Genomic DNA, 27,701 nt, shown 5'->3' with positions numbered 1-27,701 from the left:
ACAATAGTTCACTTTCTTGTTTTACACTTACATCCCTTACACTTCAGTATTGAATATTTATTAATTACTGATGACAATTTTCGACAAATTCCCCCATTGTGGGACTAATATTACATTTTATAGTATCACTATCTAAATATACTATACTAAGTTTCAAATGTAAAATAACATATATTATAGAGATAAAATCATAAAGAAATAACAGGCATGAAATATCAAATATAGCTATTTCTTTAATTCCCTGCATATATATTGTATATTTATGTATCAACCTCTTTGCTGTTGCAATACAGTAAATATACCAGTTGTAAATACAGCCCTAAAATACAGCCCTTTACTTACAGTCAAAATTGTTGATTATATTTTGCATGATTCACCTGAATCAGCGAAATGAATTAAGCTGTCAAATAAGCAGTCGAGCAGAAAGTAAACTACTGGCCTCTGAATTGTGTTGGAGAAGAAGTATAGTTTCATAAAATAAAAGAACAAGTACCTGTATCAACTTGAGTTAGACTTGACATTAAGGTTTAAATTGGGACAAAAACCAAGCAGAATCGTTTCAGTTTCTTTCATGTAAGCTATCTTTATTTCACATTTATTTGTACACAATAAATACAGTTAAACATCCACTGGTGTGTAAATATGACACTCGACAGCCTCTGCAGAGCTTACATTGTAAAACCAGGGCAGTTTGACGCTGACATTTCTGATTCAGACTTAACGTGGAATCAGGACCAGTAGCAAGTTAACAAACAAAAACAACGTCTCTGTTGGGAAAAAGAGATCTTTTCTTTTTTTTAACTTTTATAATATTCATTTGTTAATACAACAGGGTAAATGCAAACTTCAAAAATAAGTTTGATGTCATTCAGATCTCAAGGAGATCAACGAGAACACAGCAACGTGGCTGACAGATATCTCTCTTTTCCTCTGATCGAATCCGACTGCGGTTTAATAAGTCTTTATCCTACATCTAAAAAAATAAAAACGAAATTAAAAGAAACAAAGAAACAACAAACAAAAGCGGTGCTATTATTTGTTCAGATATCCATCTCCAAGCTCTCTGTAAACTATTAATATCTCAAAGAAACAATACGTTCATAAAGGTCACATCTCAACCTCAATCAAAGACACTACACTGGCTATTTAGGGCTAAATAACAAGAGCCGATAAAGGAAAAAGTATTCATACCAATATAGCTGGTAAACAAAACGTCAAACGAGAAATATCGGACAAACAACGTAGCATCCACAATACTGAAAAGGAATAAGAAGACGTCAGAAAGTGCTTCACTATGACAGTATACATTATTTTTAAATTGGACTAGCTAGCAGCTCAGGATGGTTTCCTCCTTCCAAAATAAAGGCGTGTTCAAACTGCACATTACCTCAGTGTTAACTGTCACTGCTCCTCCACTGACCACCAGTCAAACATTACTGGAAACGTTAGAGTTGCCAACATCCCAACAACACAAGATAAAACAAAGTTAGACTGTGTGTGTCCGCACTACGTCTCCCTTCAGGCGTCTCTGAGCAGTTTGGTGCAAAGAAAACCAACAACAACAACAAGCAGAGTTCTACAAATTTAAATGCAAAAAGGATCTATTATTCTCGATCAAGACTTTCCTATCGCTCAACTAAAATTGCCACTTTTCCCTTGTTTGTGTAACCGTGTGCGGTCACAGCTCACGTGTCGGAGGGGAGGACCAGCCTCGCCCGCCGCTGGTGTGTTTTGATCGGAGTGTGGAGACGACCGGATGTTTGGTTTGTGTTGAAGCTGCACGTTCACAACATGCTGCCGTCCGGCCCAAATATCAACTCTGTTGCATAGAATCAATAATCATCCAATTGTGATGAGTCTCAAAAGCTCAACATCAGATCGTGGAAATAAGAGAGAAAACCCCTGTGAGATAACGGGGGGGTGAGATGTCTGAAATCATTACAATATTATTATTAATAATATGAATATGATTTCCTTATATTTTTTATACAGATCTCGTTATTATAAGATATGTAATTTATTTATTTTCTTACAAAGAGTTAGACGAGAAGATCGATGCCACTCTCAAGTTAGTCGGTTAAATATGAAGCTGCAGCCAGGGGGCGATTAGCTTAGCTTAGCATAAAGACTGGAAACAGGGGGGAACGGTTAGCGAGGCTGTGTTCATTATAAATTCCTTGACTGCTTGTTTGGTTTTATGGTTGATCGTGAAGAAGGAACTCCTCCTGAGGACCGGCTGAACAGAGCCATGTTGATCTGTGGGTCCTGGTTCTGACCAGTGTGTTCACGTTAAAGGATTCTGATCAAGAACAGCTGCACATTAAAACAGTGCAGGAGGCTGCCTCGTTAAGGCACAAGTGAGACCATGAGAAATCGGACCCTAAAAAACACGGCACGATAGTTGGAAATTCTCACAGAGACGATTTTTTACGCATTATTAAAAAATGTCATTACAACAATCTTGTGTTAAATTGAAGCGACACAGCGCTCAGGCTTCAGAGTTATGAAATGCAGCATCTTTCCCTGACACCATCGTGTTGTGATAAAACTTTATCCTGAATTAACTCGACACAGAGTCAATTTGTAACGAATCAGCCACTGACGACCCGAGTCTCTTTGTTGAAAGCTGCTCAGCTCAGTTAGTAAAAGAACAAGATCAAACAGATGTTTTTTTCCCATCGACTCTTGTCTCATAATAGTAAAAAACTATTTTTGTTTATTCGTGGAGCAGCAGTTTATATTATAATAATAATATTTCAACTGAATCGTTTTTTTTGGGGCTCTTGAACTCTTTGTTCCCTCAAACATCTGAACACATCTGAGAGTCACAGTCGACTTTGAAGCAAACGTTTAGTTGTTTAAATGCTGGTATGAAGATAAATCATCAAACCAATGTCTTCCTGGTTCTAGCTTCTTACCGAACACACGACATCGCAGTGGCATCAACCGTCTGTTCTGACGCTCGGCGAGAGACGTTCACAAAAACCTTTCTGAAACCGTTCAAATCCGTTCATATTACTTTCTAACAATAATACGTTTAACTGTAGTTTTATTTCTGCATAGAGTTTCTCACATTAAGAAACTTTATCTGCAAATGATCACTGAAAATCTGAAAACGATTTGTGTCTTGGTAGAAGATAAGAACCTGTGTAATTTTTAAATCAAATTATAAAATTGTTCTTATTTATCGGTCTCATCAAATATGAGACAAATCCCGGGTGATGGAGGAGGAGAAATGAGAAAAACTGAAAAGGAGAAGAAATTTAGAAAAGAAAGGCACGATACTCCTCCACAGCTCACTGACCCTGTGAGGACAGAGTGGAGGGCCTCTCCCCGCCTACAGGGGGCGTCTTCAGAGAAGCTATAAGTTTCCTTTGGGAGTGTGTTGAGAGGCACAGAGCCGCTGGTCCCTTGTCTGAACAGAGACGTCACTGCCGCCACCGCCGGGGTGACGTCTTCACACCAGCGTGATCTCCACGTCCTCCCTCCGCTTCACCTGCCCACGGGGATGCTGCTTCGGGGGCGGAGGAGCCGCACGGACCTGGACACATCCGTCAATCATCGGTCAGTTAAACACAGCGGAAACTGTTGTGTTACTGTCGTTTGTCTCAACACTGTATTTACTCATTAACATCAAATGTTAGATTAAGATCTAGAACAGTCTGAACCGACGAGTACAGATCTAAAGAAGAGAGAGTTTCTCCAGAGATGAACGAGTCATTCAGCTGCTTCACCACTTTGATCCAGACGGACACAATACAACAACTATCTGATCTGTTAGCATGACATTCTGTGCAGATGTTCATTCAGACTTGTGTAGCTGAAGTTGTGTTTCCTTATGTCGCCGCATGATCCACATGTGAATGTAATGTTTCAATGAATGACCTCAGGTCAGACATTCTCTCTTCAGATCTCCATTCAAATACAAACACAGATGATACAACCGGTCATTTTCTGTCTTTTCACCAAACATCAGTTGGATGATATCTCATAAGAAAGCAGTTTTACTAAAATTATCAAATTTGGCTTTAAAAAAAATTAATTAAAATAATCTTGTCAGATTATCTTCTGATTTATCAAATCTTAGCTAATAAGCCTCATCGTGTTTTTTTTCTCCCTGTCAGGTCTTAGACTAAATCCAAATCGAGCTGATCAAACTAACTCTGGTTTACTCACAGGTCGAATGGTGCCTGATCCGCTCTCGGGGTATTTGGGGGGTTGTGGGGAACCTTGTGCTGGACCTGACGAGGACACAGATCATCATCACCAACAGTTCAGCCAAGTCACCACCCGCCATGACAGCTGCTCTAACTTCCCAGACAATATCCACTAAATAATAATAAAGTGAATTTCTATTCGGCCTTTCAAGAACACGGACACTTACTTTGAAAGGGGCTTTTGTGCGGCGCTGGCGGCGGCCTGTGATGTCCGTTGTGATAGGCGGGGGGTCGGCCAATGGGAGAGGCGGTAGCGCTGCTGGGGCTGGCCAGAGGGGAGGACGTGGTGGGCGTCTGGAGGGGACTGCTGTGGAGGGGCCCCGGCTGGAAGGGACTGCGAGGGGAGCGCTCACCCAGCGGTAGAGTGGAGGGGGAGGCCTGGAAAAGAAAAGATTAATTTATACAGTGTAAGAGCAAAATGTTATCGTATACTGATCTGCAAATACCCCTGTTTTTAAATTCTCATTTCCAAACATCAGAGCGTGAACACACCTGCGCGCTGCCGTCTCCTTTTCCGTCTCCATTCTCGCTGGCGGCGGTGAGCTCCTCCACCAGAACGGCCGGGAAGACGCCGACGACGCCGTTAAACTCTCCCTCCCAGAAACCGTCGTCCTCGTGGGTCTCTCTGCTCAGGATGCGGATGATGGCGCCTTCCGGAAACGACAGCTCGTCTTCCGTCTGTCCCGCGTAGTCGTACAAGGCCTTCGCAAAAGACACTGTGACAAGGAGAGAAGATTCAGAGTCTTAAACAAAGTCAGACGTGAAGTGCTGGAAATTCAACTGTGTGCAAATTACATCACATCTTAGACTTTTAAGGGAAAGTGAGTCAAATCAAGTCCTGCAGGTAAATGAACTCAAACCTTTCTATACAAGAGCCACTCACCGCTGGAGTCTCCGTTGACGGAGCCGGTGGGTAGTTCGGTCTCCGGTTCGGTGGAGTTACTGGAGGAGTGGGATCTGGCGTCCAGCGCAGCCAGAGACTGCAGCATGCTCAGCAGGCTGTTAGAGGAGGGAAGCTGCAGGTATTTCTCTGGGACGTAGCCAACCTGTCCGCTGCGGTTTCTGGCCTGGAAACAGGAAAAGAGTTATAATGATGAAATCCACAATAAACCAAACTGGTGGAACTTGTGGTGATGATTCGTACTTTGACCCAGTCCTCCATGTCGCCGTCATCAATGACCTCCAGGATCTCCTGCTCTTCAATGGTCAGTTCATCCGGCTGAGACGACTGAAAACAAACATCAGTGTGTAAATAGGATGAAAAGCAGTAACTGATTTGTCCAGTTGAGGGCGACAAAGACAAGCAGTCAACCACGCACCGACAAATCATCATCTGTGAGTTAAAATAACAAACTTGTTATTTATGCATCCAGCCATTATAATTAATGACTGTAATCCAATATTCCCTCTCCTGCTCTGTCATCAATCAATCTGACTATTTGTGAAGCACTTTTTACACAAACAATGTAAAACCAACAAAGTGCTTACAAAATAAAACCAACAAAAACTATAGAAACAACACCCCCCCACCCCCTATATGCAGAGAGCAGACCAAACGTAACAGTAAGAGAGGAATAAATGCATCAAATCTCATACATTTGAAAAGAATTTGAAGATAAAAGACAGGTGAACAGATAAAATGATAAAATACTAAAGCAGCAGTAGTAGTCCACTGGTACCTTGTAGGAGTAGAGCACTTTGCAGGTGAGGGGATAGTTTTTCAAGGTGCTGGACGGACTGGAGCTGCTGTCGTCCAACACTCCACTGCTGTCCTCCATCTCCTCCTCATCCTCGGGCTCCAGATCTCCTGTCCCCTGCAGAGACAAGAGACACATGACGTCATCTGACCCAATGACATCGGAGTGAGTGGATAATACTACGAGTCAAACAGATTGTATAAGACATATACAGATCAGCGGTTTTGTGAGTCTTACAGAGAGCGCAGGGTCGTGGGTGTTGAGGTTGTTCCAGCGTTCGTTCTCCAGCTCCTCCATGACCTGGTTCATCGCGCTCTTCAGCCACGTCTCCACAGTGACTCCCGCCTGTCGCAGCAGGTCCAGACGAGCCTCTGCCTTCACCTTCACCGTCTGCACAACACACAATGATCAGACAAACATGATAACACACTAAACATTACTGAGAAGCAGGAGATACGAGGAAGTCTTCAGCTTAAGTGTTTGACTTTTCCCAGTTTGGGTAGATTCAGTTGCTGGTTTGTTTCAGCTGGTGTGACGCTGTCAAACCCAACTGGGCTGAGGTGTCTCATTATTACTGGTCATAAAATTCAGCCTGGACTGAAACCCTTCAGATTCAGTTCAGTTGTTTGGTCCATTCCAGCCCAAATTGATCTAATAAAAAACTGACAAATAAACCTAAATATCTGCAGATTAATCTTCCTCAGTAATTCAGAGAGCCCACGCAGCTTTTCATTTGACCCTCACGTTTCATTTCAGCTTTTCAACCAGTAGGTGGAGCCCTGGGGTAAACTTCAGTAATAAGATAGTGATTGAGAAATCGGATGTCTTACTTCATAACACACATGCACACACATGATTGCACACAAACAAACAAACACACACACACTACCTCTGCCCTCCGAAGACTCTGTCTGGCCACCTCCATCTTCGTTTCCATGTCACTGTTGTTCTGCTCCGACGACTCCTGCGTCCCATATTCCTCCAGAGCCTGAGATCAGATCACAGCGTGAAGAAACAACAACATCACAGTGACAACAGTTAACAATTAAAACCACACTCAAAACATCTAGTAGAAGAAAGAAAAACAGCACTGGAAGGAAACAGAACAAACACAAAAGCCTCTGAAGGAGGGTGACTCATTTCCTTGTTTCTGGAAACACGTGGGTTTGATCCTGGTGAAATGAAAACATGTTTCTAATTTGACGTTGAACTTTAAAGAAACGGTTCTGTAGTTTTCAGTCACGGCGGAAGATTGTGTGTCACATGGTTTGGATGATGAACTCTTGAGCCACGTTTAATAGCTTTATTCTCTTCTGCTTCACACACTTGCGATAATATTTTTATGATCTGCAGGTTTATTATCATCACACTGAGCGACCTCGCTGTATTACGGTAAAAGGACAAATTCTAGTTCCGTGACAAAAGACACCCGTCAGTCATTAAACCGTAGTTAAACTGGAAGACGACAGTTTACAGTGATAATAAAACACATTATGACTCAGACACATTACTACATTTCAATTTCTATATTTTAGTGGTTGAATAATTAGGTTTTTATATTAAAAATATATTTCTTAATTGATTTAATTGGATTTATTAATAAAATATTGTTTCCACCGTCACCGTTTATGTTGCCACAACTTCCCTTCTGTTTCTTGTGTGTTGTTTCAAGGTCAACACAGCTGCTTCTTTCCTTTGCAGCTTTGCACTAACTGATTTGTTATTTGCCAGAAACAGACAAACACTTTGTTGCCTCGAGGCGTCAGATTTCAGGACCGGCAGCACAAGCAGCTACGATCTTTACGCTAACAAAGATTAAAGATATTTCAGGCTGCCCTTCTGAATTCCTTGTTTTATCCACTTCTTTTCTTCCAATTAGTACTAACAAAAGTTTTTGCATGCTTATGTCTAGTAGCATTAATTCTCTTTCAATCATTGCTCTAACTAAAGCATTTTTAATCTTGTAATATAGGAACTATGAGATAATTGACCTTTGGCAAACTCTGACTCATTTACAGCCATGTATTTTAATTTACCTTTTAAAGAAACCTATTAAAAAAATTAAACAAGGGCAGCCTGCTGTCATTAAGTGAGTGTGATCTTGCTCTCACCCGCTGTGTGTGGATGATGCTCTTGTACTCTCGGGCCACGCGGCTCGCCCATTTCCTCGCCTCCTTATCCAGGCCGTGCTCCTCCGACGTCCCGCTCTCTTTCTGTAGCTGCATCACCTTCGGACACAGACAGAGAAACACACAAGTCAGTAAAGGAGATCAGACACAGGAGGTAACAAATAAACCATAACAATACTACCAAGATACAACAACAACTTCAGCAGAGTAAAAGGAAGAGACTTTCTAGGAAAGGTTTGAGCCAAAGAAAGAGAAAAACATTTCTCTGAAAAACAAGTTGGTTTTTCACAGTGAAAATACTTTGTGATGTCAATGACCTCATACAGAAACAACAAATCCTGTCCGAGGCAATTAAAACTAAAATTAAATATTGCTTAATGCACTTGTATTCAGTGCCATGACCCACCAGAGCACCTTTAAAAGGCCCTTGTGTTTTCCTCAATGCCACCAGTGTGAGTTTTATTTACCATTGCTGTTACGCCGAGGTAGCAACTTCCTCTTTTCATATTTCACGGGCCAAGTTTGAAAAGTGTGTTGTAAAGAAAGACACTCCCAGGACTCGAGCTTGAATGGAGTGTTTGTCTCACCGAAAAACATTTCAAATATAATAATCTTTCACGTTCATGAAACCCTGAAGTCCAATAATATAAAGGAAACATCGTTATGTGAGAGTGAGGGAGAAAAATCTCTTTACACCGAGAAACAATGAGTGAGTGAAGGTCTAAGAAACAAAAACCTCACATCTCCACATATACCATTTTGCAGCAGAAAAAAAAAAAGCTTCATACAGAAAAGTACAAATCTTTAACGCTGCACAATCGATTTTTGGTCACTTCAGGGCACGACTGACATGTGGAGTCCTGGTCACCTGGTAAACCTAAGGCCAATGTTTACTGTCTTTGAGCTCAGTGTTTGGTCTCTACCAGCTGTCGAGGGAGATATCTATCTATTCCAATGCTAACCCCCCCATGTTCACCACCCTCTCTCTGACTGTGTCTGTCTGCTGTTTGGTGCAGGTCAGGTGGTGAGCAGAGGGGTTTAGACATTTCTCAACAACAACAGCTGCGGTTGCAAAAGATCCAAAACAAGCAGGACAACAAAACTCAGCGTGAAGCTCCGCAGAGCAGAAAGTTGCTTGTGATTCAGGTCCATCACTTCACATGATCTTTGCTTTAAGATTAAATCACATCACTAAAATGTAAGTGAAGATGTTTCCACATGAAAACAGCAGCGTGTCTATGTGTGTGTTTGTGTGGGTGCGTGCATGGAGGGAAAAGGTTGGGGTGGGGAGGTCAGTGCACTCTGATGAGGCCCACTCACAATGCCTCCTTTTCACAGATGGGCCGTTCTCAGGGCCCGGCCTACCTCCTGCCCCTCCCTCCCAGTTCAGCTCTATTCCTTACCGGATCCCTCTGTCTGGTGCAAGAGGTATGGAGGGGAGGGAGGGAGGGAGTGACGGAGGGGGAGAGGCAGGCTAGGCTCTCCACCGCTAATGTTTTCTTTAGGAACAGGCTGCTGCTTGTTTGACTTCCAATGAAAACAACGCCAGCGTTTGCAGTTTGAACAAATTGTCCAGTGTTGTCCAGCGAAGCGGAGGAACCAGTGCGGAGGAGAAAAGGATCTGTGGAGTCGGTGCAACTCGAAAAGACGAGTGTGTGACACCGACTGCATCACGTTACATGTGTGTGCAGCAGCAGTCAGTAAACCACTGACAGTTATGCACACGAGGGCGTCTCAATAAAACATCTTTAGACTTAAGTTTGTTTGGATATTTAACATTCTATTGATAGAGGGTAAAATATACAATAAACAACTTTTATGGGTGAAGAACTGTCTGAAATAGATGTTATACATCATGAGAAGGCAATAAAGGTTTGGTGAACAGGTGTAAAAGTACAGAGCAGCACAGATTGCACTTAAATCAAGCCCACGACTCAGGTGGGAACTGCAGGATGCAAATGTCACACACTAAACCCAACTTTTATAACCGTAGATATTTGGGGAAGGCAGCTATTAGGGACAGATTGATACGACCACAGCAGGAGGCTAAATTAAAAATAAGACGCACAAGGGGGCTACTTTAGCACCGGTCCTGTTGATTCAGGTACTGGTGAAAAATATCTCATTCGGTAAATTCCAGTTTAGGACACAGACCCTTGAATCTTTCTGAGCTTGAGCTGAGCCCAAAGTATTTTACTAAAGTAAAGCTATTTCCTCTTTGTCATGACCAAGAAGATTTGAATAGTGGATTTACGTCAGTCCTATCTGGATGGATGACATTTCACTGAGGATTCTTTTATGAGCCGACTCCTGGAAATGACGGGGGCTGCACTTTATCATGTAATGCTGACATCAGCCTGAACAAGGTTTGACTGTACAAACAGAAATTTACTATGACTGTAATCGACTCTTCCAGATAACGATTCAAATGGAACCACATCGATTTGTTTAGAACTGGTCAAAGTTCACGTCCTGTTGTGAATGAGATCACTGCTAAAAAAAAGCCTGAGAGCTGAAACCCAGTAAATGTATTTCTACACAAAACCTCCTGTGTATATTCATCGGGTTTTCAGGAAAGACTTCATTACAAGAATCACGTGTGAGTCAGAGGACTGAGACGAGTGATGAGATCAGTGTTTAGTCTGTGTATTTAAAAGGAAACCTTATTATATTTTACATAAGTCCATTGATAATTGGCGATAAACAAAGTTAAACATCAGTAAAAGACAATGACAAATTAAAAACAGGGTTTTGGGGTCAGTTCATAACATTTCTGTGGATACAGATGTATTTAGTGTGAATAACAAAAATAAATGCTTAGAACTTACCGTGTCTGTGTCGCTGGGCTGGTACAAGAAGTCCGGAGCCTTCTGAAACATCGGGTTCTTCTCTGCAAACAGCTGCTGGTGAAACTCCTGAACAACCTGCGGAAAAAAATAAAGAACATACTTAAGTTTTTGGTTTTTATTTCAAAATACTCTCATGACTTACTCCCTCAGGTGACTTATCCACATTTTGTCTTACTTTGAATTATCTTGAAACCTGTAGTAACTCCTGATCTGTAAGTTTATTATCTCTGTTATATTAAAACATGTCAGTAGAATATAGAAGTGACCGTGTGATCACAGGTTCAGATAAAGAGGAACATGGGATAAATATTCATAATAAACATCCTCCATGAAATAAAAAACTCACCTAGACTTCTCAGTTCTGATATTAGTTCTGTGTTCAGTTCTGTTATCAGTTCCTCGTTTAGTGTCTTTACAGTCTTTATCTTTATTCATGTGTATTTCATCCAACAGAGACATTATTATACTTTTCTCATGACATCAGTGATGTTTTGGTCAGTTTGTTTGCATTCTGTTCAGAATCTCTCCAGATACATGACAAAGATGAACTGGTTACTGCATCAGTCATAACTGAAATATTCATAATTCTGTGTTTCCCAGTGAAAATAAGGAGAACTCAAACTGGTGTGGTGTCACTGGACTTTACTTCCACTTTATCAAAGTGAAACAAGAGGTTACAGAGGTCAAGACTGACACACAGAGCAACAAAGTTCTCTGGAAGTGATAATATAAGATAAGATACATTTATTAATCCCACACACATGAACAGTGATTTTTCGTTGTCACTCTTTGGAGTCAAACCAGTAACCATCCAGTCTGATTTTCTGCACAGTCGAATTTTTCTGCCACTAGTCCACCGCCTCTCCCAAGTGCATGATGACACCAAAAGATCTAAAGCGAAACATTATCACTATCATCTGAGAGTTTTTATTCACTGCCTGGACAACACATGAGTGCTGTTAAAATTCCTATTGGACCAGTGGAACCAGAGGAGGAGAGTGTATTGGGATTTACAGTATATGTGTGGTCAGGTGAGATCGATTCTGAAACTGATTGAACACGACGTATTAAAAGGATTGAACATTTTCATGGTGGGAACTAATCAAAACGTCACATTACACAGAGCACACTTCAGGTCACTTTCAGGGGCTTTGTGTTGACACAGGAAGCGCATGGGTTGAAATGTGAGCTCTGATGAAAACCACTGCTTCCTTCTCTCTCTCTCTCTGCTGAGATGACCTGAACAGAACAGAGCGACAGAGGCCGGCGACTCAAGAGCTTGTAACTGAGGAGCGCCGAGTAACTCAAACCAATTCAATTAATTAGCAGTGGGTGAGGCAGAGGAGTCCAGCTCCTCTGAGGTTTACACTGACACTGAGTGAAACCACTGGTCCAGGATCTATGTATGGAACAATATCAGCATCAATAAACCTGATCAAATGCTATCAAACTATTTTCTGCTTGGTTTTGTCTCATGCACTTTCACCACATCAGGCTCAAACAGTCCCAACATTTAGTTGCATAAGTGAGTACAAATGTGAGTGTGTAAATGCTAAAACGTTATTTGAGTGCAGAGCTACAACAACCGGATGAATAAAAGGCGAGGATTTGCAAAGCTCTGCTGCACAACCCGTTTAAAGTTCCATAACCTCTTTCACCACTTACACCAAGTAGCTACTACCTACACACAATATCAAACCTTGGTAACTGAAGAAACGTCCGAGCCCTGCACATAAAGCTGTTGTTGAGCAGTGGAATTTAAGGGCTTACCCCATTTGAGCTGCTCAGGATCTGGTTGAAGGTGTTGTGGACCGCCTGGTAGGTTTCCAGCTCCGTCTGAGACAGTGACACCAGGTAATCTTTGACCTGCTCATATATTCTGCCGTCTAACACCTGCAGACACAGACATGTTTAAGGTTCAGAAGTATTCGTCTCTGTTCCAGCCTCCAGCAGCCGACTCTGAGAGCAGCTCCTCACCTTGATGCAGTCCATGAGGTCTGTGTCGTAGTAGCGCTGCTGGTGAACATTAGCGGCTGCTAGAGTGAGAAGGTAGTCGTTCCTGGCGTGGGTGGCTTTGGAGTTGCACTCACTCCTCTTGGCTTTGAGCTGGAACACAAACGTTCACACTGTTGGCGGAGTGCAGCAGCTAAATGTGCAGCAGACTGTTGGATGTAAAGATTGTGTACCTTAACGCTCGCTCTCTGCAGACTGGACCTGGACTGGAAAAGACTTAACTTCGACCTGAACAGAAGAGGACACAAAAGACCATGACTCACATTCCTCGATTTCAGTGAACAGTGTAATTTTTCTTTTAAGCTGGAGTTTTTCACTTGAGCAGCAAATGGAGGAAAGACTCCTGTTCATGTTATAATTTAATCAGGTCGACAGAAAGTAGAGAGGGAGAAAGACGATTTCTTGGTCATGTATCTGTAGGTTTCTGAGTTAATCGTATGTTTATCCATGTGAAGGACAAAGACTTTCCACAGGGACGGTACCGGAGCAGCTGGATGAAAGGGGAGATCAGCACGTGGAGTGATACCTTCTCGCTTCTAAAATAACTCCAACATAAGATACAGTCAAACTGACACCGCCTGGACGTCTACAGACATTAAGTCTGTTTCCACAGCGAACGTGGGACTGTGTGTTAAACTCATAGACTTTTGTTCAGTGATGGAAAAGCGCCGCTTTCTCAGTCTATCACAACTACAGTTAATATATGAAGAACAAGCTTCCAAATGCAAATAGTTCACAGAAGTCTGATTACTGAACTGCTGCTTGTAAACACCGATTTTCAGCAACTGGGTCACATAAGTGTGATGAGGATGCTTTATTGACATGAAAGCACTTACAGCAACACACAACCAGGTAGTGATGCAAGAGAGAAGATAGAATAATATAAAACTGTTCTATGCAAATAAATATTCTTTAAAGGAGACATATGATGTCTTTCCTGAGATTCTATCCTATTTCCTTTTTTGTAAATATGAATGTCCTGCACAGATAAACAGACTTTAGGTCTGTGATAAAGGAAAAACCTTGTCAGTAGACAGATTATACCTCCAGGGAATCGAGGCGTCATTCCCCACATTTGCATAATGCTGCAGGTCTGACACGCCCCCTAACAAAGCCAGGCTGACATTTCCTACACACGCTGGAAGGGGTTAACCTTTTCAAGTGTAACAGCGTTTAATTCCACAGACATTTAAAAGTTTCAGACGCTCACACCTTGAAGTTCACATTTTTACCCGTGTGTGTGTGTGTGTGAACATAACAAGCCCAGCCACTCCACTGAGTAGTATTTGTAGTCTTAGAAGAGAAGTGCCAAACCAGCTACTAAACCTTTCCAGGAGAGAAAACATCAGCGAACTGGGCCCGGGCTCCATAATAAACTTTCCTGACGGGCAGAAAAATGTCTGCAATGTGGTGAGTCAAAGTGCCAGCGCTCCACGGTGTGCCAGGACCAAGTGTTGAGAATGAGAGGGAGAAGAGAAAACCCTCTCCCACCGGCAGCTTCACTCCGGATGCTGTTTGATTGTTTGGGCTGAAACTAACGACCATATTCACGATCAATTAGTCCTCATGACCTCAACAGCACGTGTCACTGAGTGTTACCTCAAGTCTAAGTTTGAAAGTCACCACAGAATGATGTTTGAACTCGGTTGATATTTCCCAAGTGTGAATTATGTATTCTGCTTCCATAATAATAACTTCTACTGCTAATAACACATTAAACTGAATATTTTTGCATTTGAAAATTTTTTTTTGAAGAGATTCACTAAGACACCTGTTTCATTATTTTCTGATGTTTACAAACCAAACAATCAGTTAATCAAGAAAATAATCAAAAAAGTTAATTGATAATTCTAATGATTGTGAATTTAAATCATAACTAGCATTAATTCTCAATGCAGTATATTTCTAAAAACCCTTTTAATCTTAACATCTTGTTTCACAGGCGGCCGTCTAGAAAAAACTAGAATTATTTGCTTTCACATTTTGAGTAGTCTGGGTCGTACTTGGCGTCCTGCTCTGCCTTCTCTCTCACAGCCTGTGCCATCGTCTCGTTCTCCTGGTATTTCTTCCTGCTCTTCGTCAGCTCCTTCACGGAATCCTGCAGCTCGGCTTGGACCACCGTCAGCTGCTCAATGCACTGAGGAGGGAAAGTTGGAGACACGGGACAAAAAAAATAAGGGATAGAGATGTATGCAAATTAAAAATTCCTAAAAAGGCACATATGCAAAAAGCTCTTGATCATATCCAGCAACACGTAGGGTGCACGTCAAGTCACGTGTTATACAGGAGCCATGATGGCATGGCCTGAAATGTGAGGGTGAACAAGAGCAGCTTTGTGGGCCGAAGGCAGCGGAACGTGTCCAGCAGAAACCAGAGAGCGGCACTGGGTGGAGGTGGCCTCAGAACTCCTGATCAGGGAACAGGCTTCACCTCCAGACGCACAGTGTTCAGATTCACACACAGTCGGTTGATCATTAATGATGAGAACAGCGACTTCTGCCCTCAACTGACATAGCATTTATTGCTGTTTATCGGAAACACACACACGATGGTTCCACTGGAAGTTACACTGAACAGAGGACAGAGAAAATTAACATCTATAGATAATAATTATCATTATGACCTTCCTTAGAAAGTGTGAGGCCACGTTCTAGTTGCTCTGTTACAACTCTGCTTGCAGTTCCAATATTAACAGGACATGTTTAGGTGCAGTTGATTAGAATTTGTGTGTCATGCAATCATCAATGCACATTTACAGCTCATTCAGACGTGTGAGCAGTTGGTGGATGAGTGTCAGAGCCAGAGTTTTGTCCTTAACCTGCATCTATGTGGATCGTGTCAGACAATGTCAGGATCATAAAATAAGTGTTTTATCAGTAATTGAGATTGGCAGCTGATACACAGGTAATATACGAACTGCAATCAAATCGCCATGTTACACAAGTGCAGTTCTGGCCAGGCTGGTATATTGTTACTGGCATATAACTCAACTGATAAATGAAATGTACCTCAAGTACAACATTTTTTGTAAAGATGCTGTCCTCGTTCTATAGCTTGTCCACTTGAGTGTCCTGATAAGTTTGTCCTCCCTAAAGCATTTGATGCCAGGGGTCTGTAAGAGCTGCAAATGGTTTCAAGGGAACTGAATCATAATTTCCAAACAAGGTCCAAATCCTGTTTCAGAAACTGTCTTGTCCACATTAGATTCAGACCGACTTCTCTCTGAATGACACGGTGGAGCTGTGCGCCTGTTTGTGTGAATCAAAAGGAAACAAGCAAGTGAAACCTGAGCAGAGTCCTAAGCTTGACCTTCATTACCTTCCTCAGCTGCTGCTCCTTCTGCAGTCTGGCCGTCTTGGCCGGATCGGCCACCTGGACTTTGTAGTTTTCACAGGTGCTGATTCTGGACTGGGTGACCTGCACTGTGCCCTCCAGATAGGCCCTCCACACACAATACATGTTCCTAAACCAAACACAAACACAAACACATACTGGTTCTTTCATACAGCTCAAAATTCATGCTTTTATTTCTTAGAATTCTGACACAGAGACATTTAATTTCCTATGTTTGCCTGAACAACAGTTGAAAACCTCAAGATAAAATAGATGTAAGAGTTTTCTTTCTTTCTTTCTTAAAATAAATATTCGATTTGACAGGGATGTCATGTACCTCCGAGAAGATATGAAAATTTAGAGAGTTCCAACTGTTGTGTTTGTAGACTCTACCTGTGGTCATCTTGTTCCCCGGTCAGACTGTCGGGCCATTCCCTCTTCAGATACTGATTTGCCAGTTTCTGCAGCGCCTGGAAGAGAAGAGGAAACAGACCTTAGTGGTGACGACCTTTCACCTTTGACACCAACACACATTTCCTGTGTCTCATCTTCACAAAGGGACTCGCTGAAGAAGACTGTGACCCCTCGTGACCTTGTCACATAAACCACCGGGGCAACAGGATCATGGAGACAGAAGCATGAGGAGACGCATTTTATTCTTTTCTCAACACACAAGGTAGAAATAACAAGGTCCCTGATCCAACACACCAAACTTATTTAAAACCCACACATTAAGAAGTGAATCTTTCCTCAGTCAATTGGCCTCTCATTGCGATTCAATGCTGCATGGCCTCGTTCACCTGTTAGCCACAGCTTACTTTAGAGGCCTTGCTCGCTCGCTGAGCTTTATGCTGATGTCTGCTCTTTTTTGGAAGAAAAATGTCCTTCACTTCCACCACATTCACCCTGGGAGATATATTAGGTTGCTCCACCTCTGCCAGCAGTGAGGTTAACCTTTGAGGAATTGAAATAGACAGACCGAGCAAATAGCAGGAGAACAAAAAAAGGAGGATATGTCTGGTGTTTCTGAGTGAGAGTTAGGTATGTGAAAGAAATTCACTTATGGTGGACATATTTTTAGTAATGTCCAGGTGATGCAAATGGGAGTGGCTTATAAGTTTGTCTGATATAAATATAGATGAGGCTAGGTTACAAGACTTTATTTACAAGAAACAAACACTGGCTCGATTTAAAGGAGAATTTTCAGGTTTTTTTTCCTCTTAAATATTTTTGGGTGAATGTAAAAGTTCTGCAAAGTTAAAAAGCCCAAAGTCTCCTCTCCCTGACAGAAAGCACTGAGGCTGCCGGGAAAGAGAGAGAGAGAGAGGAGCGAGGGAAACCACCTGTGTGGAAACATCACCACCGGGTTATAAACTTGTGACAACACTGGTGTTACAGATTAAACCGGACATTTAACAAGAAGTGATGCATGTTGGCTTAGTGTCAGTACAGTGTTTACAGTGAGGGCTGCCTCACTCTCCTGCTGAACTTGAAGTTGTGTACCATGTGTGGAGTTTGCATCTTCTCATGGTGTCTGCTTGGGTTTTGTCAGAGTAGCCCCAGCTTCCTCCTACAGTCCTAGGATATGCAGATTAGGGGCTTTGGGTTATTTGGAGATTCTGATAAGAAGCAGTAATCACGCGTGTGCAGCCGTGTACTTTAACTGCATCGGACTTGGGTCGAGTTCGGTAAGTTCTCTAAGTCCAATTCAGAGAGATTAAATATATAGGTAAAGTTTTGGTTCTCTTGAAGATGGATTTCCACCTCATGCTAATAATTTTCTATTACACCCCACATATTATTTGTAATTCAAGTGATAGTTCGATATGCCCCAACAAGGAGCCGTGAAGGAAAGCAGTCCATCTATCCTTCCTCTGTCCACAGTGAAAAGACAACCCTGTTCTGCTGAACTCGTTGGTCCTGGTGATCTTGGTGCCAGAGCTTCAAAGCTGCTACAAACCCGGCCATTGTGGAGCTTGGAGGGGGGGGGGGAATCGCCAAACTGAGCTAGCATAGCGGACGCGCTTGAATAGTGAGACGGGGACAAGGGGAGGTGGAGAAGGGATGCGAGGACGGCAGAGGAAGAGCGGCACAGAGGAGGACATTTTATCACACTTGTGTGATTTGAATAGCAATTGGCTAATGGCTGAAGCAACTTGCAGGTGTAAGAGACCCAGAAAAAGGCGGGTGAAGAGATGTTCAAAAAAAGGAAGAGGGGGTCGTTACGAGAGGGAACGAAGTGTTCCAGAGACACTCTGACCCACTTTGATTCAACCATTGGCAGCTGTTGGATCCCAGTATTGCCCCAGTACAGGGGTGACTCGTCCAGCTCTCTGTTGAAAGGGTCACAGTCTATAGCCCTAATATTATTCTAATAAGATTTCTATGACTAATTAAGCTTGTGGAGAGGAGACTAATCTGGCTTCTAACTGCCTACATCCAAATGTTTATCCCTCTTCCACTAATCTTATATCTAACTGAGTAACGCCTCTACGAGTTAGATACTTCCATCAGTCCCACCTGTTAACAGCAGCTCTCCTCTTATAGATCTGAGCTCAGTAACTGTAACCTTTGAGAACCATTAACGCTGATTATACAAACATTAGTTTAACAGTCTTGGAAGAGTTTTCAAAGTGAATGTCCACAACTTGAATTTAAATGCAAATTTTGAATTTATTCAAGAGTAAATACTGATTAACAAGGGCAATGCAAACAGCAGGAATAAATTCTAATTATTAATGTTATTGGAGAGTTGGACTTCGGGTCTTTGTAATGGTTCCCTGGTGATGGAGCACAGGAGGTCCACAGAGGAGCCGAGACAGCGGGTGTCTAATTGATCCCGTAACTTGCAGCCAGCACAACTCAGACACACACATCCCATTCAAACTAACAAGGCATGTAATTAAGACAATTTTCTTCCATTTCAGTGACACAACCAACAACTATTTTGATTCTTAATTAATCCAATGATTTTTTTCTCATTAATCATCTGTCACAAATTGAGAAAACGGCCCTTTGCACCCCCTGAGAGACACTTCACGTTCATACAACTTCAAAAGTCTTCTCTTCCTTGTCTGCCTATAAACCATCTGATAACGACAGGGATGAGACAGCTGCCGGACACATGTTAACAATTTGAAATAGACAATGTAGCCAATCAGAAATTAGTCTACGAGGGAGTGTGCCGCAAAAAAAAGAGGAGCCAGACACTGGCTCGACGGATGGAAATAATTACAGATGCATTATTGTTCTAGATCAAAGTTATAATTGTTTTTAGAGTTCTGTTGTGTGCAGAGTTTAGTGTCATACGTCTGCTTTCACGTCCTTCTGAGACAATGTTAATCTTTCATGCAAGGTGCCACAACTACATGGAGCCAGACGAGAATAATTAATAATGTACTAATAGGTTTTCAACAGCAAGAGTCAGACGGTGTTTATGCTTAGTTTTGTCCTAATGAGTGAGAAGCTTCATGATCTATTAATACTTTGAGGGGCTGCAGTAAATTTAAGATGTGTGGTTGACCTCCTGTGTGTTTCATTAAAAAGGGACCAGCAATGAAACATCTAACAACTCCAGAAATCTGTCTCCTCCGTCTGTGGTTCTTGACAAGTGTTTATTTAATGAGCTTATCACTTGGCATTTGTGCTGATCGTTCAATTTTAAATAAACAGGCAAAGTGTGAATGTGTATCTGGACAATCAGTCCTCTCCTGCTGCCAATTCACCGGTGCACCTCCACACTCTCTGTCTGATCATCCTCTTTGCCAAAGAAGCCGTAACACTACAGCAAACCTCCAGTTGTGGTGTGTTTGTCTTTCATAACTTCCTGAGCATCATTTAATCTTGTCCGGCTGCCACCTCGTCTGTTTTCCTGCCAAGCTGATGCTCCTGCCTCCTCCGCCTGCACCGCTCCACCTTCAACTCTGGCTCAACTTTCCAAACATTCACCGGACCAAATATTCAGTAAAACTGTTTTTTGAACAGAAATCATCTGGTCGGAATTCTGCTTCAACTTCATCTTTAATGCTAGGTCCACGTATCTTAAACTCTTGGCCATGATCATAAATGACTCCTCTCCTATTCCGCCCAGTATCCAGAAATGAATCAGAAATATCCCTAATAAGCCGGAGTCTGCACAGTAGCACTCAACCACTTGTGAGTCAGTCTCAGCTGTCAATCAGGACATTTCACCCAAATTTTACGGGAAATTAAGAACACTTGGACAAACATCTACAATGACAAAAACCATCTTCGAGGGAAAATAACAAGATGGCATCAAAACTCTCAATAAACTGCACTTTAGGTCCCGATGCTGACAGCAGCTCCACATGGATTTCAAATCAGCTTTCAGGAACCACAACAGACCAGATTTGTGTCAAATTGAAAACATAACTATGGATAACTGTATTCATGTTTGAATAACAAAGCCCAAATGCACATGTGCAAGCAGACGTGAGGTGGCTCGTTGGATAACTACAGACGCGCCCCCTCTCCTCACACCGGAGGTGGACATTCCACACACCGCTGCAAAACCTGAACAGAGCCCAGGAGGAGCAGAGGATTTCCAAACGACCGATTGACTTCTCCAGGAAGCTGCGGGTAAGAACAACACAGCGAGGAGGAAGCAAAGCCGGCAGACCACTCTCTCTCTCTGTTGTGGTGTTTGCCTCTTTGGCTGGTTCCCACTCCTGAGTTATGTGGCCACAAGAGAACTAAGAGTTTTCTTTAGGCCCACATCCTGAACCCCCCTCGGCCATATGGTGTCTTTGGACAATATTGTAAAAAGAACAACTGTATTTTTAGAAACACAAATGACAAGGCAGCGCAGAGATGTTGTTAACAGGCGTCACTCACACTGTGAGAGAAGACCAGCGAGTTCAGAGTCACTTACCTGGGCGTAGTCTCTCTCTACAGCTGCCCTCTTTTGGCTGAAAGTCCTGAGGAAAAGGAGAAAAGGGAACGTGAACAATGTGAACTATGAGACAACCTCAAATGACAGTAAAGGATGAGACTATAACCAAAATATCTATATTAGGACCAAAAATTATAAACAGACTAGATTGCAGATTTATCATCATGGTTAAGAGAGACTTTTCTTTTTTTGCTTTCCAAATCTTTATTTTCCAATTTTCTACCATATTTCTTGTGATACGCTGCTGATCCTTCATGCTGGTATGTGTAATGGTTGATTTCCTATTTCTTTATTTTATGGTTTCCTATGTGCAATGAGCGAAACCTGAGGAAACATGATGAAACTGTAGTATCTCAAAAACTATGCAGGCTACAAAGAAAGATATTTGGTGATGGTTTCTCCGTACTGAGGAGCCTCGTTACTCTAGTGACAACTCCCCCATAGCTCTGATGACTGCATTCCCTCATCGATTATGCAAAAAAAAAGACTTTGGAATTGTTTGCTCAATGAGTCAGAAACATAAACTGCAAATAAAGATGGACGACACATCTCCCCTTCCTCCCACTATCTATAAATGCAGATATCTATTATTTTATATATTTAAATTTTACCATTTTCTCTCATTTTCCCTTTACTGTGATGATTAACATGGATATTTCTGTAATGCAGTTTAGCTGGGGACCAAATCATTTAGTCTGATTCTTGTTAGTTTAACTGAGGCAGCAGCAGCTGAGGGATTTGCTTTCACTGCCTCATCGATGATGGATTCTCCTCTGAAAGCTTGTGAGTTTATAAAGAAGCCCTTCTTGATCCTAACAGGCCGACAGAAGTGCAGCTGAGACAGTTTTAAAATAGCTGAAAATGTTTGGCTGGTTTCATAAATACATATAGAACATGCTGAGAAATGTGAGGCATGTCAGAACATATTGTTTTTATTATGGTGTTCAACAGGCTTGATTTACAGTAGCAGGGACTAGCTGCTAGTTAAATTTACACAAAAGCCTAAGAAAAGAAAAGAGGTCAGTGCCCTGGGAAAAAACTTGACTGCAGCCAAATCATCATTAAGTCATTAAACATGTTGAGACTTGACTGCCATGCTCCACCCTGACTCGAAACAATCTGGCGTACTTCCTGGGAGCTTCCCTTTCTTCCTTCACTCCCTTCCTTTCCTCCACATTTCCAAAGGTTCCTCTTTCACCAGCCCCCCCGCTCCGGCTTCCTGTCATTTTCCCCAAATGGAGCTTTTGCTGACGACCAGATGCCATTTCCAGTTTGCTGAATCATTTCTCGATCAGGGGAGTGACCCTGGCGGATTGTGACTATGCACGTCGAACATGGTGTCTGACAGAGTTGTGCTGCCGAGCCTCCCGGGACGAGTGATCTCAGGGCCGTCAGAACATCTGGCAGCTCTCTGTGACCTTAACTCCCAGCTGCTTGGAGGTTCAGAGCTGCCACCAACCACAAACAGGAAGTGGGGAGCCAGAGGGCTGTCCACTCAACCCAACACTAAGGCTGAATACAGAGCCACAACCTCTGGCTTTTCAACCTGTAAAATGCATCCCAACACAGTGTCACAGCTGTCTGTGTGTCTCAAGGGCCACCGTCTACTCTGTCTGACCCTCCGGTTTAAAGACTTTCAGCAGCTATTAGCCATTTTTTAGATTGAGGAACACGCCATCAAACAATCTCAACGACTTGGATACGAGACCAAGAAGAAATATTTATTCACCCGTGTAAAAAACAAATCAAAGGGAGAGATAGTGCAGAATAAATCAAGTCAAGTATGTGGGAAAGCAAACTTCCTCTAATGGTAGGCGTATAACACTAACTGTCTGGCTTTAATTGAATGTATGCATAAACAAGTCTAACCCTTTAATCAACTGTCGTAAGATGCTTTAACATTAAAAGGTCTAAATATAATACGACAGAAGAGCACAGACAACTGGGACAAATGATGGGGGGGGCATCAAAATCAATCACACAAAAATGTCAACTACTAAATAAAACTGTTCTGACTTCTGAAGAGTGATTTTCAGGAGACTTTCCTGCAAGCACGAGTTTGACGTGAAACTGGAAGTATGAAAAATGTCAGGATGAAAAAGAGGAGCCATAGGAATAGAAGACGCTGACGAAGACGTCAACTCGGAAAGACAATGAGATTCCAGAGCTTTGGAAGATAAGAGCTGGCGCCGCTGTCAACCAAAACCATCCACTGTATTTAATGATGGATGACTGACCGCTCACTAAACATGAGACCAAAGCATCTCAACCGACGTCTGGTGGCTGGCTGCAATATAATGTAGGTTCTAATCCCTGCCTCCTCCGTGTTAGTGGATGGGACGTGGGCCAAACTAAAAGTCAAAGTACACATTGAATACATTTTTGTCAAAAAGTTTTCTTCAAGCGCTCATGTTTCTGATAAATGTTGTATTAATGAGTTATTTGATTGTATAAAAATGGGGTGGAACGTTATGCTCGACAGCTGAGACTGACTTGTGATTGGTCGAGTGTGTGAATTGACCGGACCTCGCTACTTAGGCTGCAGACTCCAAATGAGTAAGACTGCAGCTTTCACATTTGGGATATTACAGCTTCATTTCTGGATAGTAGGAGGAAGTAGAGACATCTTTATCTACAGTCTGTGACTAAAACACAGTTCCGCACTGGATTTTATACGTCATGACGCCTACATGTTCCTGTAAAGGGCAAATGTTCATGTCTGAGAACAGCTTGTTGGAAAAGCATGAATTTACATCACTTCCAGTAAAGAAGAATATAAATTCAAGTTTTACTCACATAAAGTGCTTTGCTTGTGAGAAGACCAGTCTAAAAAATTGTATAATCTGCAGCTTGACCTGTGCATGCTCACCTCAGGTCTTCCAGGAGGTCACATTCTGCCTGATGTTTGATCTGTAATCTGCTCATCTGCTCTGCATGAGTGTGTTTCAGCTCCTGGGTGACCCGGACCTGAAGGAGAAGATGGAGAACATTAATTAATACGATGAATTTTGAGAGTTACACATCAAACGAGGGGATTTCTGCCATTTGAAAAGCACACGGCCGTTTGACAAAATATTCCCCACAGGTAGACTGATGACTCCGGAGGCCAGTGTTGATTCAGCTGAGCTCACAACTGGTGTTAGTGAAAACGAGCTGCGCTCATTATCACACAGCAGCTCTGGCCAGGTGAGAATCAGCCTCTGTGGGATTCTAATTGGCCGTTAGATAAATTATGGAGTGCAGTGACCAGGTCTCATTACTGACGACCGGCAGTGTTTTCTTTCCTTATTTCAATCATGAGCCAAATTAAAGTTAAGTCATCTCAGCTAAAATTAGGCTAAAACATTCATTGCAAACTATTGTTTCACCTCCTCAAATGTGAGGATTAGAGGCTTTTCTTTGACGACATGATAGTTAAACTAATTAGGCCCTATTTTCATTATTGATCAATCTACCGTTTATTATCTTCACTCATAAATTAACCTTTTCAATTTATATATGACTGTTTTAATATCTCACATCACAGCGTCATGCCAGAGGTCTTGTTTTAAGTTAAAAGTCGTGTATGAGAAAGAAAAGGTATCAAATCTGATGCGATTATAGTTAAAATCCATTTTCAGAGACTTCTCTTCTGATAGATTTATATTTTTAAGAAGGATTTTTTAAACCCAAAAGAAGGAAATAGGCAAAACATAAGTTATATACTAGGCTTCCATGCATGTCAGTGCAATGATGCGACTAATTGATGAGCTCGATGGCAGAGAAGAATAAAATATGAGGCTTTGACTGCACAGATTATACTTACCTAGATTTTTGTTAACAACAAGAAACATGTAGAACCTTTAGCCTCCTGTAACATTCCCACTCTTTGCTCTTTCAATCACATGAGAAGCAGTTTCAGCAGCTGCTGTTGGACGTCAACCTTGGATGACAGCTGATATCTTTAAAGCGCTGAGCAGTCTGGCTACATGATTTTTTCAGAAAGAATTTTGTTTTATGGAAATTAAAACATACTAACATTTTCAGTGAATAAATGATTCGAAACTATATAGTTGATTGAATTATCTTTAAAACGATTTTTCCTTGAAACAAAATCCAATATTTACTTGTTCCAAACTTTGATTTGTAGGTTTCTGACCTTTACATAATTTGGACAATTTCACAAACTCCTCTTGGGTTTCAGGAAATGTATTTCTGATGTTTTATAGAACAAACAACTGATAAATTCCAGGAAATAAAAAACATCAGGCTGATGATGAAACTCAGATGATAAAATGACTAAGAGTTTAGTAAAAAAAAAAAAAAATACAGTAAAAGATTGAGACACATCTGCTTTAAACCGGCTTTACAGCTGATACGCTGGGGGTTCAGGTATATTAATTGGCTGAAGCTTGATATTACCAAGTTATTATTCTCCACAGTAACAGAGAGAGACACCTTATAGTGAACTGTTCAAAATATTTTACACGCTGTAAAGAACCACATTAAGCTGGAACAGGATAACAAACAATGAAACAATGGATCTGAATCACTGAATATTTGAAGCCACATGGAAAACTCCACTCGTCCTCTCCTGTGAACAGCTCATGAAGGAGCTATGTCTTCCATCTTTAGTTATATATCCATAAGTATTAGTGAAAATTTGCTGAAGCATTATCTCTGTACAGCTGAGCTTCCACCTCCAGGACTTCCTAATTGGCAGATGAATTTATGAAGTTCAATAATCAGATCTCATTACTGACAGTGCTGTCAACAGGGACACATTTTCCACATCCTCATTATATTTACGACCCAGACAATCACAGCTAAAAATGGAGATGTAAATATTAACCAGGGTGAGTTCCATAGTTCACTTCCAGATTTTGAAAAGGTCAAATCCATTAAGTACACAAAGAGGTAAATGTCAAATTATTCCAAGGGACATAAACAACCTCTGGGTAAAGACGCCTGCAGCTGGAATCACCTCTTCAAACAGTTTCTGCTTTAACTTCATGAGGAAGCGTTGATTCAGTTATAGAATAACTTTAGTAAAACAAAGTAGATTTGAAGTATTTCTACTCCACACAATCCAAATGTCCCAATGATACAACATTAAGGACAACACACAGAAAATCCTTGCAGTCCATAAATGCCTAACATATCTTATTTGATTGTAATCAACATCAAACCACTGGCAGAACGTCCTGGGGAAGAAAACTTTCTGTGCTGCAGAGCCATGTTATTGAAATATGATCCCACAGCAACATTTTTTCACACAGGACCAGACTCTGCTCAGATTTGTGCTTCTAAGTTTGTTTCTTTTCCAAATTAAAACACTTTGAACTATTTATTCCAACTATAAAATGTTCAATCTCCCAAAACTGTTTTTACTTCTTTCCTGCAATTGTACGAGGAAAACGAACGCGCCAAACCTCGGCCAGAAATCTGAGGGTTTACAGTAACCGCAGCGGGAAACGAGCTTTACTGACAGATAATGTGCTTTATTTGATGTGTGTGACATAAATGTAACGGAAGTCTAAAAATCGGCGACGTCAAAAACGCAAAACTATGATTGATTTGAGTGAAATCATAACTTTTTAACTTCCAGAGTCGGAGCGCGGAGGGCAGCAGGAGCAGTGGGATCTAAAGTGATATTTACCCGGACTCAAGTGAAGCTTCAAGGGGTTTGTGTGCCCCGATGCAACGCAACACTTCGGAGAAATTAGTTCGCAACAAGTGCGCGGAACTTGAGAATAGTTACGCACTTTTTAAACGCAGGCCGCTATTAAAACTCCCGTAATTTGACTGACGTTTGGCAGGAGGTTCGCTGGGGGAACCGGGGGTGCACCGTTAACGGAGCTTTTTCTCCCCCAAAAAAGATTCAGGCACATGGGGCAGTTTTTCCAACAGGCTCCCCTGGCTCCGGGTAAACAGCGGGAGCGAGTGGAACCTCCCGGTGAAACGCGGTGGTGGATGTGTGCGGGATAAAAAAAACATCGCAAGCGGGTCGTGGGAGCCAGCGGAGCGGCAACAAAGCGAACACTTCCAGCCGTTAAATATGCAGCAGTTGGCCGTTAGCTTCCGAGGCTACAGCGGGAGAAAACTCACCTTTCTCGGTGGGGGCTGCATCCTCGGTCCTTGACATAAAACCCACCCGGAGGACGAGAGTTTATCTGGGGGATGGAAAAAGTTTGCGTGGACGTCCGGAGGAGGAAGCGTTAGCGCGGAGACGCGGCGGTTGGGTGGCCGGATCAAGCGGCCATGGAGAGTCCGCAAAGGAGTAAGTTCAGTCCCGTTGAAAACATTGTGGCCCCGGGGAACAGAAAACACATGCGTCAAGCCTGGCAAGGCAACACAACACACATCCGGTTACCAGAGTAAAAGCTGGGACGCACAGGACTCACTTCCGTAAACAATATTCACAATAAAAGCTGAGTATTGACAGAGAAAAATAAGAACATTTACTATTTTACCATGAAATGCTTATTAAAAAGTAGACTATACTACTTCTATAATTACTACTAGCACTACTTCTAATAATAATTATACAAATACTACCACTAAAAATAACA

General features: G+C 42.0%; 1 protein-coding gene across 1 annotated transcript; it reads right to left on the bottom strand.

The window, feature by feature from the left end:
* Positions 1-563: 563 nt before the first annotated feature.
* LOC133969450 (F-BAR and double SH3 domains protein 2-like) lies at positions 564-27,457 on the bottom strand. Its single transcript, XM_062405947.1, has 20 exons — positions 27,238-27,457; positions 24,020-24,117; positions 21,130-21,175; positions 16,632-16,708; positions 16,224-16,368; positions 14,909-15,042; positions 13,079-13,133; positions 12,870-12,998; positions 12,663-12,785; positions 10,872-10,967; positions 8,026-8,142; positions 6,804-6,902; positions 6,152-6,304; positions 5,897-6,031; positions 5,362-5,445; positions 5,101-5,284; positions 4,710-4,933; positions 4,385-4,595; positions 4,177-4,241; positions 564-3,541 (listed from the first exon to the last, which is right to left on the bottom strand). Exons 1-20 carry the CDS (start codon positions 27,256-27,258, stop codon positions 3,458-3,460), a joined length of 2,280 nt encoding a protein of 759 aa, XP_062261931.1. The 5' UTR covers positions 27,259-27,457; the 3' UTR covers positions 564-3,457.
* Positions 27,458-27,701: the final 244 nt, after the last annotated feature.

Source organism: Platichthys flesus, chromosome 15 (genome assembly GCF_949316205.1).
Source record: "Platichthys flesus chromosome 15, fPlaFle2.1, whole genome shotgun sequence".
In the NCBI taxonomy this organism is placed as follows: domain Eukaryota; kingdom Metazoa; phylum Chordata; class Actinopteri; order Pleuronectiformes; family Pleuronectidae; genus Platichthys; species Platichthys flesus.
The sequence above is the reverse complement of the archived record's forward strand: the minus strand, read 5'-3'. Positions and strand labels throughout refer to the sequence as shown.